We start from the raw sequence: 20021 nt of genomic DNA, 5'->3' as shown, positions 1-20021 counted from the left end.
TCACATGGTTTTCTCTGTTTAACCCCTAGTTGCAGAAATAAAGACATTCATGCCATGTTTATCCTGACCTCATGTGGTACAAATGTTTTTACCACATAGATGGCTAGCACCATCTCCTGATAAACTGCATTTATCAAAAACCTCATAGGCACTCTGACTGCTGATCTATCCCCTGGAACTATTTTTAACATTCCAAACCCTTGAACAACTCCAAACAGTCACTATCTCTTTTTGAAAGGACTTAATGGATAAATGTTTCATCCCCCGCCCCGATACCCCCAAATTACACTGTTGCAGGCTGGACAGTTTTTATTGGCAGTTGTTCAGGGTGATCTGTATAACTGGATTGTGGCTTCAGCACTTGTGAGTTATTCATGCTGATAAAACTGCACTGTCATGTATTCCATATCTTATATCACATGTGTGGTCATGATATCCATGGACTTTTCTGCAGTTATTGTCTTAGCCTGTCCCTATTTGTTTCCCTTGCCTCTTAATTCATAGTACAATATTCTCTCTCTCTCCTTCAAGCATATAGTAAAGATAGTGAATAAAGGTCCGGTCATAGGTTGTACTCTTAGGGCATCCCTTTGGGGGTGAAGGTGGGTGCCTCTCATCACAGACATCCTTCTCTAGCCTCATGTGTCTCTGTAGAGCCAGTTTAAGGTGCAGAGTGTGATTCTCTGACCAAAGTCTTGGGGGAGAGGAAAGCAACCCTTTACTAGGCATTAAGCAGTCCAAAAAAAAGGTAAGGGCAAACCAAATAATGCTGCAGCCCATAAAACAATCTGGACTCCCCCAGCGGGTCCCCGAAAGATAAGAGGTCAGTAGTGTCCGTGAAGGGAGTTTGGGCCACTCACTGTCTTGTGTCCAATAGGACCCAGGCTGGGCACCCTGCAAACAAAAGGGGAAACAAAGGGAAGAAGGTCTCTCTCTACATCTTCAGAGGGTTCAGGTGGCAGATGCTTTTCAGCAGCTTTGTGGGTAAGCAGCCCCTATTCTATGGGGCCAGGGAGCTCTGGCTCTGCTTCCCTCTGAGTACCATCCTGCCCCAGGCTTGGATCCTCCTTTCTAAGGAGACTCCCTTTCCAGATTTGACAGGCCTCATAGGTACGCCAGGTTGGGCTGATTGTGCCCAGAGGAGCAATTTGACCCCTTATTGATGGGAGGAAATGTGTCCCACTACATATCCCTGTGCTCTTTCCCTGCTTTCACTCCAAGTGATAGAGCTCCAACCAGGGATATGGAAAAATCCATCCTGAATTTAGCCACAGAAATTTCCCAATTGATACTAGCTCTCTTGCCAGTGGGTGGTGGCTGCTGTGATTCCAAGGGAATGATGGCACCTATTAAACTATTGGCAGCTATTAAAACAATAATGTTCTTCGGACCCTTTTCTTCTTTTTGCTCTCTATCACTCCCATTGAACCCTAATCCAGCTCCTAAAGCAATGTATTCCCCACCCCACCTAGCTGACCCTAATCCAGCCCCTAAACTAACTTCCTGATAAGCTCCATTCCCTCTGACCCAGCTCCCTATAATGATGTTTCCATCTTCCTTGCTTCTCTTCTAACATTCAGTTTTTCCTTCCCTCTTCCCTTCAGTCACCAAGCCCCAACTACTGAAGGGCAGTCATTTGATTCAAAGGGCCAGCAGCTTTCCCCAAAAGAGCAGAGAAACCTGCAGGAGGCTCGCTCACTCGCTCGCTCACACACACATACACACACACACACTCTCTCTCTCTCTCTCTAGGCCAGGGAAGGCCTTGCCTTCCCTTGCGCTGCCGCCAACCCGCCGCCGGACACCTGGGCTGCGGTGGTCCCGGCCCTTCCCCAAGACCCCCACCAGCTTCTCCACTCCACACCCTCTCCTGTCCCCGCTTCTCGCCATGTCCCTCCTCCTAGGGATGGAGGAGTGAGAAGGGATGCGGAGGGCCGGCGGACTGAGCAGACTCAGCCGGGCGCTGGGGCCTGCGGCTCAGCAGGGGAGCAGGGCCTTCAGGGGCAGGAGAAGCTGGTGTTAGGGGGACGGCAGCTTGGCCTGTCCTGACTCTGGCAGGGGGGCTGGCAGCTCAGCCCGGCAGGCGCTCGGGGGCCGGGGGATGGGAGGGGTCGGCGGCTCGACTCAGTACAGCACGGGGGGTGGGTGGCGGCAGCTGCTCAGCCCGATGTGGCTGGGGTGGGTGGGCCAGGCCTCCTCCAGTCGCAGGGGCCCCTCAGAGTCAGGGCTTCTCCTTTTCCGGGGGGGGGGGTTGGGGGCCCGGGCGGGGCCGTGGGGGGGGGGGGCGGGGCGGGTGCGCCCCCCACCAAGGGCAGGCGCGCTCCCCCCGCGCGCGCGCGCACACACACACACACACACACAGATGTAGGAGTTTAGCTGAGTTTCTGTGATTAGTTGATGTTGACTTTGACTTTTCTCTCTCTTGAGATTTCCCCCCATGGATATTTGTTTTCTAAGTGTGGGACATTTCTGCAAGGCCCAGTGTACACTGAGGAAATTTCCCTCAATTTTAATTGGCTTGAAAAACCAGATAAACCAAATTTAAAGCTGGCTGGAATTGTAGCATAGACCGCACTCCAGGTGGCCTGAGCTGTCTTTAGCAAAGCAATTTCAGAACCTCCTTCAGCGGGTTCCACCTGGAGTCTAGTCTATGCTATGGCTGCAAGTGGTTTTAAAGTTGGTTTAGTTAAACTAGTTTTAAAATGAATTTTTGGGGTAATTTTCCCAAGTAGACCAGGCCACAGTGCTCTTGTAGCACTATGACAGTTACAGCCAAAGTTGTTCTAGTCACCAATTCCTGACATAAACTAGCAAAGAGAAGGCGCTGATGTTTCATGGCATTGGTATTTTCTGGAGGGTGTGTCTTGGAGACCATTTGCTACTCTTCCATTTCATAGGCTAAGTTGACCCCATCCATACTGACAGGGGTGCTGAGAGCTATTAAACCAAACTGTAAACCCTGTATTTGATGGAAACCACTTCAAGCCAGGGGGTGTGGCAGCACCCCCAGTGCCAGTAGTTCTAGCACCCAGGTGTACTGAAGAATTTTCCTACAGTTAATAAGGTGGCAGAGGAGCTGCAGCTGGGTAAGGTGGGGGTTCCTTTACTTTCATCTCTTAAATGTTCAACACAAATGATTCTGTATAATACCTCTGTACTGTAATAAATAATTCCATGGCAGAGATCTCTAGGATTAATAGAGATCTGTGCCCTTGAATGCAACCAGGGTGATTATGTACTGCATATACATCAGAGCAGGATCTGTCAGATGGGTGGATTACTTTTGGAATCTGCATTGTGCATCATCCCACTTGATCCTTTTCCTGGCCAGCTATTATAATAAAAATATGTAATCAGACAGTGGTTTTTGGGGATTAAAACATAATGTTCCTCTTCTCTTGCAGACTTTTGTTCTAAATATCAGATCACATTGAAGACTTCCTGAAAGAAAACCTACAGATAGTGTGTGTGTGTGTGTGTGTGTGAGTGTGTGTGTGTGTGTGTGTAAGTGTAATACAGATAATACAGTTATGATATGCTAAGGGGCTAAAAATTAATATTCTCTATATTACATTTTCTCAAGTCTGTCTGAATGAAGTAATCGTGATTTGCCATTTATCGACCTGTTTCAGTGTTGATAGAATCTTTCAACATACAGTGCACTGTGGATGTACAATAAGGTTTTGGGGCAAAATTCAGCCCTGATATCTCAGTGCAAACACCAGGTTTAAATTTGGGCCTTTTTTGAAGGCAGTCGGGGACAAGGTTTGTTGTTAATAAGTGACCTTGAAAAAAAAATCCCAATACTTCCAGGAGATACAGGACTGAGAGCCAGGAGTTACATTGCCACCATGTTGGTATGTGACTAATGCTGCAGTAATACACAGGGATCAAGCCACATATAAATAAAAAGACAGGACAGTGTGATGAACAAAAATATATGATCCAGGAAATTACAATTAAATGCCATGGTACACAGGGGATGCGCTGCTTGTCTGTTACTGTGTGACAGGATGGTATAGTGGTTAGAGCAAGGGACTGGGCTCTAGGAGACTTGGGCCATGGGCATACGCAGGTCACTTCACTTCCTGTGTGTTATTTTCCCCATGTGTAAAAGGGGATTTATGAGGCTTAATATGTTAATATTAGAGGGAAAGTACTAAAATGGAGTATGCAATCCCAAACTGCAACACTGATAATTAATTGTAGTAGAAGCCGCGAAAGGGTTGTGGCTGTATCTTTCTTTCATTCTTGGTACCAAAAAGGGATAAAGAAGGGGAAAATGACTGATGTGATAAGTATTAATGGCAATGTCTTGAAGAGTAAACAGAATGGACATGTAGTAATCAACTTCATGGTTCAGCAAGGAGGATTGAATCCAAGACCTCCATTGCTAAAGCATAAGCTTCTGCTACTTGAGCTAAAAGAGTAGCTCCTGTAGTTGTAGCAGATTTATATCTTCTGTGGACCAGTCACTCGAGGGGACACATAACACACATTGAACAGACCATTACATGACTATACAATCTGCCCCTTCTGGGATGGGCTGCCACCGCCACCTAGTTCAGAATGTTACAATAAAGGGCCAAACCCAGCTCTGATGTAACTCCAGTAGATTCAGTCCATGCCAGTGCAAATGCCCAGCCAAGCCCCTGGTCACCAGTATTGGCAAGCCATCGGAGGAGGGGGTTGTGGCAAAGCAAAGTGTCCTCCACTTCTCCTCTGCCAGAGAACTTGCCTGCAGCCAGAGCAGCCCCAATATTGGGCAGTAGCAGCTGGGTTGGGGGCATGGGTGGTTCAACTATCAGTAGAATTTAAAGTTGCTCCCCTCTGGCAGAACTCAAGGGAATGCATGCACTAATACCAATATCCGCCCTTCCCCAAGTGAATCCTTCCTGGTGCACATGGGACCACACTGGTACAGGAAGGGGTAATTCACGCATTAGCAAGAGTGAGGCTGGCCCATGGAAGGATTACATTTAACTCTAGGGTTTTTAATGTGTGGTATTTTCCTGTCCCTGGACTACATGCAGTAGTTAATTTTAACTATTAACTACTCCCTCTCTGGAACAGAGCCATCAGTACATTTCCCAATAGTAAATCACATTCTAAAATTGGCCGTTCACTGGAATTTCATGAAGTTATGTCTCCTGCCCAATAAATATTGGCTCCATACCACGTCTCAGAGGAAAGCTGAAAAATAGGGCAGTACTACTCTGGGAACTTACTGTGAAAATCAGTCACAATTCAAGCCCAGTGTGAAGGAAGAGCAAATACAAACTCCAAGTAAAATATACAAAATGCTGTCTTAAACTGATCATGGGGTTTATATTAGCATTGGCTAGGGGAAGCGTGGTTTGACACCTTGTTCATAAAAGCAATAGTTAGTCCAGAGGCTCCTGGTGTCAAATCTGCCAGGCTATCAGAAATTCATCACTGCAATTCCTGAGAGGCCCTGCAACAGAGATAAATGCCATTCAGAAACTGTATTCCCTGATGCTTCCATTCTGTGGTACCTGGAGCAATCTTGGTGCTTGGATTTGAGCCGTAGAATAGCCTGAAACATGCTGCTTATCTTTGTACATCAGAAGTCTTAGACATGCTGTTTGAAGATGTAGGTGTATGCAAAATACTCTTCTGTTTACAGTACATTCATTTTATGTTAGATCATGTTTTTCCATAGGACAAGCCATTTTCGTGTAAAATGAAAGCACAGCTTCCTTCAATCCCCACCACTCCCAACTCCCAAAATGTGTGTGTGAAGGGAAGGGCAGGCTACAAATATTTGTTTCAGTTCAGTTTCTTTGTCTGCAAAATGACTAATTTGTGTGAAAAAGCAGATTTCTTTCCACTCTTTCACCCGTGAGCTCTTCCATTTTTTCCTAGCCTTGTTAGCAGTGGTGTTCAACCCCTATTGCCAGCACACCCCAGTGTATGTTCATCCTGGTCTTCCTGGAAGCAATGAATCTTCTCTACTATACTACTGCTAAGATTATTCCTTAATACCCTGAAGCAGAAAACACAATCACACTCTTTAGACACACTGAAACTTGTGAAAATATTTGTGGAATGACTATGGGAACGTGAGACTAATAATAATCCTTTGCATGTTTCTAGCACCTTTCATCTGAGCATTTCAAAGCTCTTTACAACCATTAGTGCTTCAAGCCTCACAGTACCCCTGGCTAATCAGCTTAGTATTATCCCTGTTTACCTATGGTGAAAGAGAGGCATAGAGAGTTTAAGGGCCTGATTTTGAGAAGTGTTGAGCACGTGCAGGTTGACTTCATATGGAGTTTTGGGTATCCAGCACCTCTGAAAATCAGGCCCGAGTTGTCTCCAGCTGGACACCCAAAAATATAGGCACTTGAAATCACTAGATATTTTTGAACATTTTAGCCTAATGCCCAGATCCTCACAGGTATTGAGGTACCAAACTCCTACTGAAATGAATATGAGTTAGGATCTTAAATACCATGGAAGATCTGGGTGTAAGTGACTTTCCAAAAGTCACATGCTTAGTCTCTGGCAGGGAAGGCCTATAGCACAGATCTCCTAGTTCCCCATCCAGTGTTTTAACCACAAGGCCAAGCCCCCGCTCTGTTTCAATGGAGACTAGAGAGCAATGGCATCTGAGCAAGTCAGTTGGCAACCAAACTGTATTTTACTTAGATTGGGTCTCGTTTCCATCTAATCCCCGCACTGAAAATGCCCAGCTTCCTGTTTTCCCCTGGTTTTCCCAGCAAGACATATTGAATATGCAGATGTGCAGGCGCACACACATACACATGCTTTCCTGGAAGCAACTGCTCAGACTTTGTTCTGGATATTTGTTTTACCCTAACTTCTCTAATCCCCAAAGTGATATTAAACAGATTTTTTTGTTTAACCTTTGCATGAAACACACACACTCTCTTTATGTTTAAGACTATGTGGTTTTAGTTACATTTTGTTAAATGTCCAGAGAGCTCCCTGCAAGGAGCATCACATAAATGAAAATAGAACATGATTATTATGTGCAATACACAAATATATTCTCAATCACATCCCACATATGCTTCCCCTAGAAGATGGTCTCGAACACACACTGCCACAGTTCTCAAATATTTCCATGTAATAATAAATAACCATGTTAGTGCTGTGTACTTATACAGTGCTAGTCCCCAAGGACGTAAAAATGTTTACAAAGCTTGGTAAGTGTTATGGGGGAAATGAGGCACAGAGAAACTAACCGATTTGTCCAAGGTCAAAGAGCCAGACAATGCCATTGGGAATAGAACCTAAGACTCTTGACTGCCAGTCTCCCCTCTAACCAATAGGTACATTACTTCCCATGTAAGGAATCTCTGGGTGCAAACAAAAGGTACCATGCTTGCCAGCTGAACCACACACAGGTAGCATCAGAGAGAGACTAAAGGACTTTCCATTCTAAAAAACAGACTGCAACTTAAGGAAAGAAAAATCTCTACTAGCTGTAGTAATATAAGAGCATATATCCTACATAGGAATTCTTGCATTCTCCAGCATACAATCCAAAGCACAAACTCATCCACTGACACAGGCACAGGCTTGTTCTGGACTACACTGTCACACAAACCACATGCACATACACACACATTATGAAATGCAACCCTCCTGCACAACAGTAAGCATCTCTCCCTGCCTCTGCCAACAAATGACCCCTCCCCACCACTTATCTCCTGCCTCAAACCTACTTTATTTCCATGGGAGAACCCTTTATTCCAATGGAAGAACATTAATCTTTATTTGGTCAACAAAGCCAGCTTGCATTCCAGATGAATAGTCATTCCACCCACAGAACTTCCCCTGTCCCTTTGCATCCATCATATTTAATATTTCATTAACCAAGAAGAACAGAAGTGTACAAGATAATCATGGAAGAAATCTTCAATATTGTCAATGACCTTTTGGATGACATTATGAAATAACTGCCTTCCAAGATTTGTTTTTTTTTTATTAATCCTTATTCGAGTTGTTACCCACTAAATTTTTGTGGGGGTGTTTGCTTTTCCTCTAAGTTAAAGGTCATAATAAACAGTTTTATTAAGTTTGTGGAAAAAATTATCTCCCACAAGTTAATCCCTTGTGTTTGATAATTTTCTGCCTAGACATAATTCTGAATGGGGAATTAATAATAATAATAGATTGCATTTATATAATTTATTTCATATAAGGATCTTGAAACATTTTACAAACTATTGTAACACCACTGTTGAAATAGATATCTCCATTTGGCAGATGGAGAAACTGAATCAGAGTCTCTGTGAACTAGTGCGTCCCAAAATCCCACAGCATATCAGAAGACGTGCTAGGAATAAAATCTAAGGTCTTGGCTCAAAGGCCCCTGCTCTTACCACTAGATACACAGGGTCAGATCCTCCACTGGTGTAAATAAGCATATTCAGTGGAGCTATGATTATTTACACAAGCTGAAGATCTCACCTTGTATCTCGTCGCTGAGACTGCCAGCACAACTGTAATTTGAGTGTCACGAACTAGGAAGTCTAATGATATCGTCATTGTACTCCCAACACACACATTTCCATTTCATTGTGAATAAGAATTACTCAATAACACTTTCTTTTCTTCCCCAAGCATGAGTATGACAGTGTGGTGACATCTGAGGTATGAAAATAACCAAGATTCATTTTGGACCAACAAATAATAGAAATCTAAACATCCTTTTCCAACATCATTGCACCTAGTGAAGGAATGGCACGTATTTTAGATCAGTACTCATGGGCTGCAAAATGTAGGCACTATAGATCAGATTTTCAAGTGCTCAGCATCCACAGGCTAGGCCAGATTTTCCAAACAGTTCAGTTCTCACTTTGATATCCGTTTAGGCTAAATTTTCCAAAGGGGTCCGTACCTGGAAATTCCTGTTATGGCAATTATCATCTCATTTTAAAAATTGCTTGGTACTCCTATGTGCAGAGCTGTTTGGAAAATCTGTCCACTTATCTTGGTGCCTAAACAAGAGCCTGAGGTCTTTTGAGAGTCTGGCCCCGGTGCAGAATAATAACTGCATCCTTAAAGTGTCCCTATGGTTAGATGAGCAGTTCTGCCAGAACTTCGTCATATCTGCTGAGTTCACTGGTGTAAAACAAATGTTCATTCCTCTTAGCCCTGCAGATCCAACACAGCTGTGAGGGGAGTGAGCTGCATTCTATTATGGTTCCTGCAACACCAGCAAAGCTGGCAGTTTACACCTCATGCTGATGGGAGAATAGCTAGATGTTGAGCTTCTGAGTGTATTTACAGCTCTGGCAGTTAAAAAAAAATCTCTTTTGACTAGAAAACTGAGCAAACTGGATCTGACAGACATTGAGAAGGAAGAAATATGGGGGGAAGTACACTGGCCTTTTTAGTAATTTTTTTAATTTAGCTTTGCATTTTCCTTTCCTTTGTGTCTTGAAGAACAGAAGTTTAGAGTCTGAACTTCAGAGAAGGGTGTACCAGTTGCCACTGCAAAAACCTTACATGTGAAATAGCAGGTACTGTAGAGGTGCCTTTTCGTGAGAGTGAATTCAGGTGTCTGTACCCATGCCCATACGCCTTAATGTTAGATCTTGTCTGTATGACAAAAATGTACTGATTTAAATAAATCATTTTAGAAACTGATTGAATTAAATCAGTGCAACCCAATTGTGTGGACACTCTTATTTCAGTTTAAGGGTTTGTCTATACATAATTTTGTACCAAAATAACCTTATCGGTTTTAATTCACACTATAAGTCATTTTGGTGCAAATCTATGTATGAACACTCTATGGAATAAAAGTGTCCTGTTTCAACTTTGTCAGCTCTAAATAGGGTACTTTTGCTCTGAAATAAGAGTGTCCACACATTGACTTGCACAGAAATAAGTAATGGTATGAATTCAAATTGATTTGGTTATTTCAGTGCAAGTTTGTCTATAGATCTGTCCTAAGAGTGTCTCTTACTGATTTAGCTTAAGTTGTCTCCTTACCAATGTAAGCTAAATCAATACAAGATAATTTTAAACTGAATAAGATTGTTCACACAAATTGCACTGATTTTAACCATATAGGTTTCCAAACTAATTAGTTAAATTGGTAAAAAAAAATTCATGTAGACAAGACCTTATTTGTAGTGCTTTGGTATTTTCTATAAATTCTGTTTATACTAAAATCCTTATTAAATATGTGGTGCAAATAAGGTTTTCTTTGCTTGGGAAATGGCCTGCCTAGTTACAGTAAATGTATGTAACTAGGTAAGATTAGATAACTATAGCTTTAATTCCAATGTATTTTCTTTATTACTTGTGGGGTTGAGTGCTTTGTGTCCAAGCAGGAATATTGCCTAATAAATGGAAGGATGAGTGGGTGGCCAAAGGATGGAAATGGAAGACAGGAGATCTTGATTTTAGCCACAGTTCAGCAAAACATTTAAGTACATGCTTAACTTTAAGTATATGCTTTAGTGCTTTGCTGAATCAAGGTCATTATTCCTAGCTCTGCCACAGGCTTTCTGTGTGACCTTAGGCAAGTCACGCAACCTTTCTGTGCCTCAGTTTTCTCATCTGTAAGATGAGGATGATAATACTTCAAAGAGGTATTTTGGGGATTACCTTCTTAATGCTAGTAAGGTTTTGTGACTATTATTATTACAGGGAGTTTATGGAACTATTTCTAAAGATTTTAAAGGACAGAGAGAGAAAAATTACATTGAAATAGAACTGATTTTGGCTTAATATTTTTCATGGTTATTGGTAGCTATAGTCATGTGTCAGGAATTACTGGTAGTTGTTTTAGTAAAGGAAACAAATGGGAGACAACTGATCGCTCTGACTGACACTTACAGATAGTAACTCTTTGTTTTGAGCTTCTAAATGTTTCTCTAGGCTGTTCGCTCATGGGGAACTTGAAGCCATATAACAACAGCATAACTCAGTACCTTGTGTACTGTACACTCCTTGCTATTTCATGGAGTTAATACAAATTATGGAACAAAACTCAGTTGAGATATGTGAACAGAAACATGGGGTGTAATTCTGTGAGATTCTGGGAAGTGTTCAATGTCCTCAGCACCTACTGACTTCAGTGGGAGTTAAAGGTCCTGAGCACCTTACAGGATCAGGGTCAGAAAACACCACTTGAAGGTCATCCAGCATGTTCCTCTTGTTTGACCTGTTCTTGAATCTCTGCAGAGAAGGTGCATCACCTTGGGGAAGCTATTTCACTGCCCAGTTGCTCCTACTGTTAAGAACTTTGCCCTAATATCTAGCCTAATCTTAAATGGGGACTGTTATACTTGCTTTCATGCCAAAATTTGAGTTTACATTTCTGTATTCTCTTGCAAATATTGTGGCCATCACTAACCCTCTAGCAGAGCAGGGAGCGGCATTCCTTACACAGCTTGAGGGACTGATGATATCAACTGTTGCAGGTGAAACATCAGCTCTGAACTCAGGTGTTGGCAGGCAAGTAAAGGAAGAACATATTTTCCATGTTGGTTTCTTTCTAATGTAATGTGTTTTCCCTTTAAAGTGTTTAATCCTCCATATAAATTTAGCACTTGTGAAAGAGCCAGATATACTGCCTTGAGGACTGGACTCTTTTGTGCACAGAACACATATAGCATGGGGCAGCAGCAGTGAATGCTTCCCCAACCCTGTCCTATCTTATGTTTCAACCCTGACTTGATGTATCTCCTGTCGGGTGAGAGGGGAGTTCTGAAGCCCTCTGAAGAGGGGTTAATTAGTACAAATTGAGGTGGTTTTTGTGAGTGGAAATTGGATTGTGACACCAAACTTATGTCAAATCACCAAACAGCCATCAAATGATAATATTTTGTCTTTTAAAATGTATAGTGTTCAGTAAGTTTTAGACTGTCCATAAACATTTTATTACTGATTTACAATCTTAAATGATTTATTCATTTAAGTAGATGAAATTAAGAAGGTTGTGAGTCCATGTTTAAAGCTGATATGCTGCTCTCCCAGAAACCAGGGAGTTCTCTCAGTAATAGGAATAATGAAGTCCAAAGTGTGGGCAAAATGTGCCCCATCCAGCTCACATGTGTCTAGTCCAGTATTTCTGATTCAGGTCTTCTACTGGACCCAACATACAACTATGGTCTAGAAGACTGAGCACAGAGATGGGAATTAGGTGACCATGAACCTCATTCTCTGGTTAATACCTCGAACATAAGGGGTTCCCAGGATGGTGTACAGCTGCCAAAATGATTCTGTGCTGTCTCCCCTTCCCAGCCCCTGACATTGACAGCATGGCTAGAATTTACTGAGTTCTGCTTTTCTTAGGTAGTGGGCAGCTCTAGGAGAATGTTACAGTTACAGCAGCCCTGAAGTTGCTTTAATTTAAGCAGGAGGCTGGGCAGGCCCCAAGCAGGGCCAGGAACTTGGTAAGAGCAAAGGTGTTTTAAAGCTACTTTGCCTGCCACCCTAATTCCCGTGCATGGCACAGGAATGAAGGAACAGGCTATTGAGTTTAATCCTGACTTGCTGTGTGACCTTAGGCAAGTCATTTAGCTGCTCTTTGCCTCAGTCCCCATTGGTAGAAGATGATTTACCCACCTTTTTAAATGCTTTGAGGTCTGGGAAGACGGTGTCATGTAAGTGTTAAGTGATTTTTTTTATTACTGCTTTATTACCATCCACTTCTCTGGCTTCAACATGACTGATCCAGCCTATTGTCTGGACCTTTTTTGATTGCTTTTAACAAACATGTTTTCTCACTATTCCCCTCCATTCTCTTTTCCTGGTTATGCACCTCAGAGACAGCTGTCACAGGGTATGCTGAGTCTGGCAGGTATATCTTGGCATTTTCTGGACTGTATCTGACCTTAATGACAGTGAAACTAAATAACACTGACCAGAGGAACTATGGAGAAGAAGAAGGTTAAAGTAGCAGCAAGGTAACAAGGAAAGGAAATGTGGATGTGCCAGAGGGGCTGTCAAGTGCTGAGATGCAGAAAAAGGTAGCATATGAGCACTTAAAAAGATAAAATACTACAGTGCACAAGTACCAAAGGAGACAAGAAGCAGTGTGAGCTGGAGGAGTCTGGCAAGAATAATAGCTCCTTTCTCTGGAAATGGAGAGATTGTGTGGAGAAGCAATTTAACAAGGCAGGGAACGCCACAAGACAGCCAGACATGGAGGATCTGTGTCTGGGGATATTTTCAACAGATTTTTATAATACCTTGGTAAAACCCCAGCTGGAGCTGAAATAATGCAGTCAGCTCTGGTTGCTGTTCAGTTAATAATAATTAAAGAAAAGACAAAACAACAAACTTAGCTTTCGAAAGATTTATAAAGGAGAATCCACTTAGGCCCAAGGAGCTGGAAGTTCAGTAATAATAGCTGAAGAGTTCAACTTCAGCAAGTTTGGATGAAGAGTACAGCCCAACACAAGGTGGAGGAATAAAAGGTGATTTAAAATTCTGGCTGGTGGAGACACTTTGGCCTTGGGAAACTTAAAAAAACCAACCTCTCCACTGGTTCTAACATCAGTTCAGTTGAATTGATGGTAGCAACAAGGCTCTTGGTCCCTTAGCTAAAATGGCAGTAAAAATAAATCTGGCTGCTGGAGCCTATGGCTCTAGGGCCACCTGTGGTGCCTCTCTTAACAGAACCTAGGAATCCTCTCTACAGACACAGAAGTTAGAGCACTCCTTATGGATACATGAGGTACTCCTGCCAGACAATGGACCCAGAGCTCCCCTTTTAGGCTATGAGGTGGGGCGCTTTTCCCCAGTAATGGAACCCTTGCTGGATCTTGGTTTCCTGAGGCTCTGCTTATATGAATCTTTTTTTTTTTTCTCCTGATGAATAAGTGGGCTCATGTCCGTACTGGGAGGAAGGATCCATCTAGACAGCAGTAAATGCTCCTGGATGCATTGGACATCGTGAGCACTTAGAAACAGGAATTGCTCCAGAGTCAAGTTGTGAGAATAAACAGGAGCTTGAAAGGGGCTCTGATTGCAAAGGGAGGAATGTGTGTCCAGTCCTGCCCAGTCTGGAGGAAACTGGACAAGAAGCAGGAATGATGATCACACAAGTTGCAGCAGAAAGAGACTTAAAACTTCTTTCAGTGTTTTGTTTACAACATTTGATAAAGTGTCACACTTGGGACCTCCCCAAGTAAAAAGCAAGGATCAGAAGATTGTAGGGATAGCTTTTCGGATTTGTCAGGTCTGATTTCAATGTTGCCTGGGTCAGGATTCAACTTTCCTATAGTATGTATCAAATCTTAGCAGATTCTCTCGTGGACACCCCTCTTCTAGTTGTGATCACGCAACATCCCTCATGCAAAGGCACCAATAATAGGAAAGTGGTGATGGATCTTTGATAGATGGTATTGAATGAAATAAGGCTACAATTTCAAACTAGGATGCCTAAAATTAGGTCAATCCATATTTGGTCCCTCTGAAAATCAGGGCACTTTTCCGAGTGCCTAAATATTAATATAGGGGCCAGCTTTAGAAATGCAGGTTTAAAAAATGTAGCACAAGATTCTTAAAAGAAGTTTGCAGTAAAGGCCCTAGGGACATCTTTAGAAGCAGCTGGCAGTAAGGAAGTCAAATAGCACAATGGGACCTAACAGCTCTTTGCAGACCACCACCCAACTTCTCTGCAGGCCACAGTTTGGGAGCTGCTTGCCTAGGCTGAGCTATTCAACAAAACCTTACCTGCTATTAGCACTTTAGCTGAGGCCATAAACACAGTCACTAAAGAAGTTATCTGTGGGATCTGAAGGAGGAATCACTTTCACAATTCACATTTTAACTCCACAGAAATTACCACACTACAATGACAGTCATTAGCAGCAGAATCCACCTGGAATCCTGTTGCAGGGTTTCTTGCACCTTTCTCTGAAGCATTTGGTGCTGTCCACTGTCGGTGACAGGATACTGGACTATGGACCAGTGGTCTGATCCAGTATGGCAATTTCTATGTTCCTATGCTTCAAAATGAGATCACTGCTTTGCTTTGCTCTGCTTTGCTTTGCTGTCAGCTACTACCCATTGAGATGCTGCTGGGAAATTGCAGGATATTTCACTGTGATATATCATCAGCTTTGTTAAAACTTTTCTTAATTAACAATTATTTAATTAATAATGAATTCTTTGTATGTCTATTCAAGGATTTAAAAGACTTTACAAACTTTAATGAGTTAAGCCTCACAGTTCTACTATGGAAAAGATTAAGCCACAGGCCCAAAGTCACAGATGAAGCCTGTAGTAAATAGCTCCACAGTTGTGCCTTGGATTTCTATGGCTCTGCACACGTACACTTATTCACAGAGGTTCATACTACTCCATTCCCACACTCTTAACAGGAAGAATCAAGAGGATGGCTTGTGGAGAGCTGACAGCTTACTCCACTCCCAGATTCTTCCAGCACAGGGCTCTATAGGGAGTATTGGCTATGAGTAAACTGACAGTTACTCCTTTCCCAGCATGAGTCATTTATTTACTACAGCATGGTACAAATCCTTGTTTTTTCCCTTATCTGTCTTTTTTTTTTAAAGTTCTCCCCTCCTTCTGCCTCTGTTGCTAAGGGGGGACTTCACTTATAATAGGCAGTCTCTCCTCCACTAAGGAAGAGGGGCTGGTATACCTGAGGCTGTCTGGAAACCTTTGGGTGACATCACACCACCTCTGTGCAGATTCATTGTTTGTCATGGAAAAACCATCCACCCCCACACAACTTCCTTCCTCCCCAGACTGGAAAGAGAAACTGTCCATTTTGCCATCACTGACAAAAACAGTCCTGAAAAACACCCCCACTCCCACAGCCCCTCCAACACACACAAGTAGGAGGAGGGAAGAGGTATAAGATGTGAATAATGTAGTCCTGTTTTCTTCAGACATGGATCCTGCTGTGCCTGGGCAGCGTGGCTTGCCTCTCTTCGGGGATCTGGGTCACACAAGGCCTTTTTGTCCTGAGGCTAATTCTGGCGCTGGCAGTCTCACATCTGCCTGCCAGGTGAGACAGGTCACCAGCTGCAGGTAGCGCACATCTGGACTGTGGAGTAAGCGAAGCCTGGTACAAACAAACACAGCAACTTCACCGTAGCAAGCGATAGGAATTTGGGTTAAACCCCCCACCAAAACCCTTGGGTGGAATGAGCTGCTGAGTCTGGTGATTAATGTCCCTGCTGGTGTTTATGAGGCTGTATGAAAGGCAGGTAACTTGCAGAGCTTGGAACGTACATGTTTCTGGCACAACTTGACAGTCACTGGAGGGGAGCGGCAGGCTGACCTTTCAAACTCACTGCAGCAGAACCACCGCCACCTGCGCTCCAATGGAACGATGGCAGGCCGGAAGAGGAGGACGTGGTTGGGGGCGTAGGCGTCTGTCTGTGGGTGTCCTCCATTGAAGCTGGGAAGGGATAGAGAAGCGCGAATGGAGGGGCGGGCTAGGTGTGGGCTGAGACAGGGGTGTGTGTGGAATGAGGCAGAGGGCGTCTGGTTTCCTCCCCTTTGAGAGATGGGGGGGTTGGGGAGAAGGATTTGTTAGCAGGTCTGTTAGCGTATTGGGGACGGGGTGTGTGTGCGAATGGGGGGGGGGGCAGTGGGAGCGGCGAGCAGGGCCGATGAGCGGACAGCAGTGGTGGGGATGGCGGCGGGGGGAAGTGTGGTGTTTGCCTTGGCTACCTGAGGAGTGAGTTGAGCTGGGAGCGGGTGAGGATCTGTCTGGTTATTCCTGCCGCAGCGCTGCCTGGTGGGGTTGAGCAGGGGATGGCGAAGGATGTTTGGACAAGAGGAGCCTTTGAAGCTGTTCTCTCGTTCCTCTTCTCTGGACCGGCTCCCCTCCTCCCCCCTATAAAGTCATTAGGCTCTGGTGCCAGCCCTATCTCTGCTCCATCTCTAGCTGTTCCAGCCAGTGCATTCACAGACCTCCTGCCCTGGAGGAACGGGATTGGGGGGTATTATATGGGGTCCTTTTGAAGGGGAGGACTATTTTCGGGAGGAGAGGGGCGGCTGTTCATTTGCTGCCGTAGAGGCCAGATCATTTCCGAAGCGGCTCTGCATGACAAAGGGGAAGGAGCGAGTTTCTCCCTTTGATCTGCCCCCTGCCAACCCCACACACCTGCCCGTGCGCCCTCCCCCAGCAAACAGAGACCCGAGGAAGAAATACCATAAGGAGGGGGCTGTCTCTGGATCCCCACCTCTCGGGCTGGGGCTAAGTAACTTGGAGAGACTTTCGGATTCAATGAGGGGGGCAGATAAAAGGAAGAGATAGTAGCGTGCCTGGGTCCAGGAGTATTGCCTCTGGAGTGCATTTCTGCATGGCTGGTGCCTGGGGCAGAGTACATTTCCCAGGGGTTGTCACTCTGTATTTATGGGGAATATGAACGTCAAGTGGTGAGGCATCCTTGGGATGGGCGGGGGGGCTTAGGTATGGGTGCCCCTTAGGTGCTGTCCTGTCCAGCCCCCACCCTTCTCTGCAGCGCTTCACACTGAAGGTCAGCGAGTCTGGGCTGGGTGAAGGGAGGGATGCACTGTCAGATCGAGCTCTGTCCCAATCACTTCTGGAACAGAGCTTTGGCCACCAGCCGGTTCCTTTGCAGTCAGCCTGGATGGGATCAGACCCTTTGCCCCAGTGACGCTGTGTCCCAGAAGGAGCTTCCTCATTACATCTGCGACTGCAAAAAGGCCTCAGGTCAGGTCTTTCCCTCTGGGGTTATTACAACCCCCAGCGCCTTCTGTTCGACCCGGGAAGGGGCCCCTGGAGAGGTCTTGCTTGAGGCAGGGAGGAGAAAGACCCGATGAAGAGGGGACTGCATGATTCACTCTTCCCCCACCAACGTTAGCCCCATTAACAGCTCTTTTTTGCCCTTTGCTTTGCAGGCTCTCCTAGTTGCCCTCATTCCTGGAAGATCTCTAGGCGGCTGGCTAGGTGGGAGGGCTGGATTGCACCCTACTGTGCACGTAAAGAAGGGGTGGGGATGTTAGGGTAGCTATGTAAAAATGGGGGGGCTGCTGCTTTTCTCTCCTTTCCTTTTTCTCTCCAGTGCACCCTCTCCCCGCTCACGCTGTCCCTTCCTTTTCTCTCTCCTCACACTCCCTTGTCCTTCCCTTTGCAGGGCTCTTCCCGCTCCTCCCCCTCCCCAAGTGTCACTAGCTGACAAACCCTGGAAGTGTGCATTCCCAGGGACCCTGGCGTGCGGACCAATCAAAGGCAGATGGACCCTCATAAAAGCCCTGCAGGTCCCTGAGTGCTGCTGGCCGGTCACTGGGGAAGGGAGCAGGGCGGGGGAGGGGTCTGCAGGCAGGGCTGGCTGTGCGCAAGGGGTCCCGCCCGGAGAGCTTTGGAGCAGAGAGAAGTGGGAGGGGGCGCTCGGCTTCCCTGGATCAGGACCCTGATGTGATCCCCGCACGCCCGTTGGACTCAGGCCCCTCTCTGGGGTTTCTCCTCGTTTTGCAGGGAGCCTTGTCTTGGAGCCTGTCGGTTCAAGGGCTCTTCCAAGGGCGCCGGAGCCGGGAAAAGCGCACTATGACTGGGACGAGGCTGCTGCTCACCGTCGCTCTCCTCTGCAGCTGCACCCAGCTCCTGGCGGACGCGAATTCCTGGTGGTGAGTCTCAAGTCAGTGCTTTCCATTCGTTGTCCTCCTTTGGGGTGCAGGTGATTTTCCAATGTAGGGAAGTGGGACTTTGCAGCCCGCGAGGGGAGTCAGGGCTGCTCTTCCCCCGGGCTCCAGGGGCTTTGTGCCCATGTTCGAGTGAAAAGCGGCGGGTTTCGTGGTTTTTTTGTTGTACCTGCAAGAAGTCTCCAGATCCGCCCCCCTCCCACCTTGGAAAGAAACGCACGTCCCTTCCCCACCCAATTCTGTTTGAGAGAATTTCAGGGATCTCGGATGATTGCCCCTCTGCGGTAAAGCCCATGCGAAAGGATCGTTAAGATTTCCTATTAATTGTCCAACTCTCGACAAACCCCTCTCCTAGGCAGAGGAAAATGTCCCGAGTTGGAGGCAGCGCTTACTGGCAGTTCATAGAAACGGGTTAACTCTTTTTTTTGCAAAGCCTCAGCCCACCGCCTTCCCCATCCCGAGTGTCTCTTTATGTTTGAACTCAGGTTACAAACGCGCTATGTTTGTTCCTGCCAAAGCCGTGGAAAAGATTAGCATCTGGTAGAGCCGTACCAGAGGTCTGCCCCCAGCCTCAGCCCTTGGCTGGCAGGAAGGTGCTGGCACGGACGCCCTATTAGGCCTGGAGACACTCCGAGATCGGAACTCGCTGATTATTTTTTTGGTCTCCCCCCCCCCCCCCTTGATGTTTTTCTCATTCCAGGTCTTTGGCTATGAACCCAGTTCAGAGACCTGAGATGTACATTATAGGAGCCCAGCCTGTGTGCAGCCAACTCCCCGGGCTCTCCCCAGGCCAGAGGAAACTCTGCCAGCTCTACCAGGAACACATGGTGTACATTGGAGAAGGAGCCAAAAATGCCATCAAGGAGTGCCAGTACCAGTTTCGGCAGAGGAGATGGAACTGCAGCACAGTGGACAATACCTCTGTCTTTGGCAGGGTAATGAAAATAGGTAAGGGTGGCAGCAGAGGCAGGATGGGGAGTGGGTGCCTGGGAGGCTGTTGCGTATACTCATGGCGATGTTGATCAAGGCTGATCTGTTCAAATACACATTTAGAAGCAGGGCCACCCATTAGCGGAGGTTCGAAATCCGCATTGAACGAACGGTTTCCATTTCCTGAAATGCGCGTGCTTCTTAATTGAGCAGGGAGCGCCTAACCCGTCGCGTCCAGCAAGGCCACCTCTCTCTGTTCGCGCTTGGCCGGGGGCACCAGCCTGGAAGGCCTCCCCTAGCCCATTTCACGCCTTAATGCGGAGCTGGGGTTTAGTGGGGTTGATTGTGTGTATTGATCGGGGAGGGTGGCGAGGGAAGAAGATAAAAGCAGTAACCGCCAATCCAGGTTGACGTCTTGTCTCCAGAGCCCCCAGTTACAGGGAGCGCAGCCCCGCTAAGCGGGGAGATGTGCACTCCCTGGCGTGGGA

General features: G+C 45.7%; 1 protein-coding gene across 1 annotated transcript in view; it reads left to right on the top strand.

Moving 5' to 3' along the window:
- The window catches only part of WNT5B (Wnt family member 5B), a 95992-nt gene that overhangs the window by 56900 nt on the left and 19071 nt on the right, over positions 1 to 20021 (top strand). Inside the window, exons 2-3 of the mRNA XM_024204538.1 lie at positions 18440 to 18588; positions 19304 to 19551. Of these exons, the coding sequence (XP_024060306.1) occupies positions 18440 to 18588; positions 19304 to 19551 (397 nt within the window). The remainder of the gene's footprint in view (positions 1 to 18439; positions 18589 to 19303; positions 19552 to 20021) is intronic.

This window comes from Terrapene carolina, unplaced genomic scaffold (assembly GCF_002925995.2).
Source record: "Terrapene carolina triunguis isolate 2854851 unplaced genomic scaffold, T_m_triunguis-2.0 Scaffold190, whole genome shotgun sequence".
Classification (NCBI taxonomy): Eukaryota; Metazoa; Chordata; order Testudines; family Emydidae; genus Terrapene; species Terrapene triunguis.
This window is presented reverse-complemented; position numbering and strand designations above follow the sequence as displayed.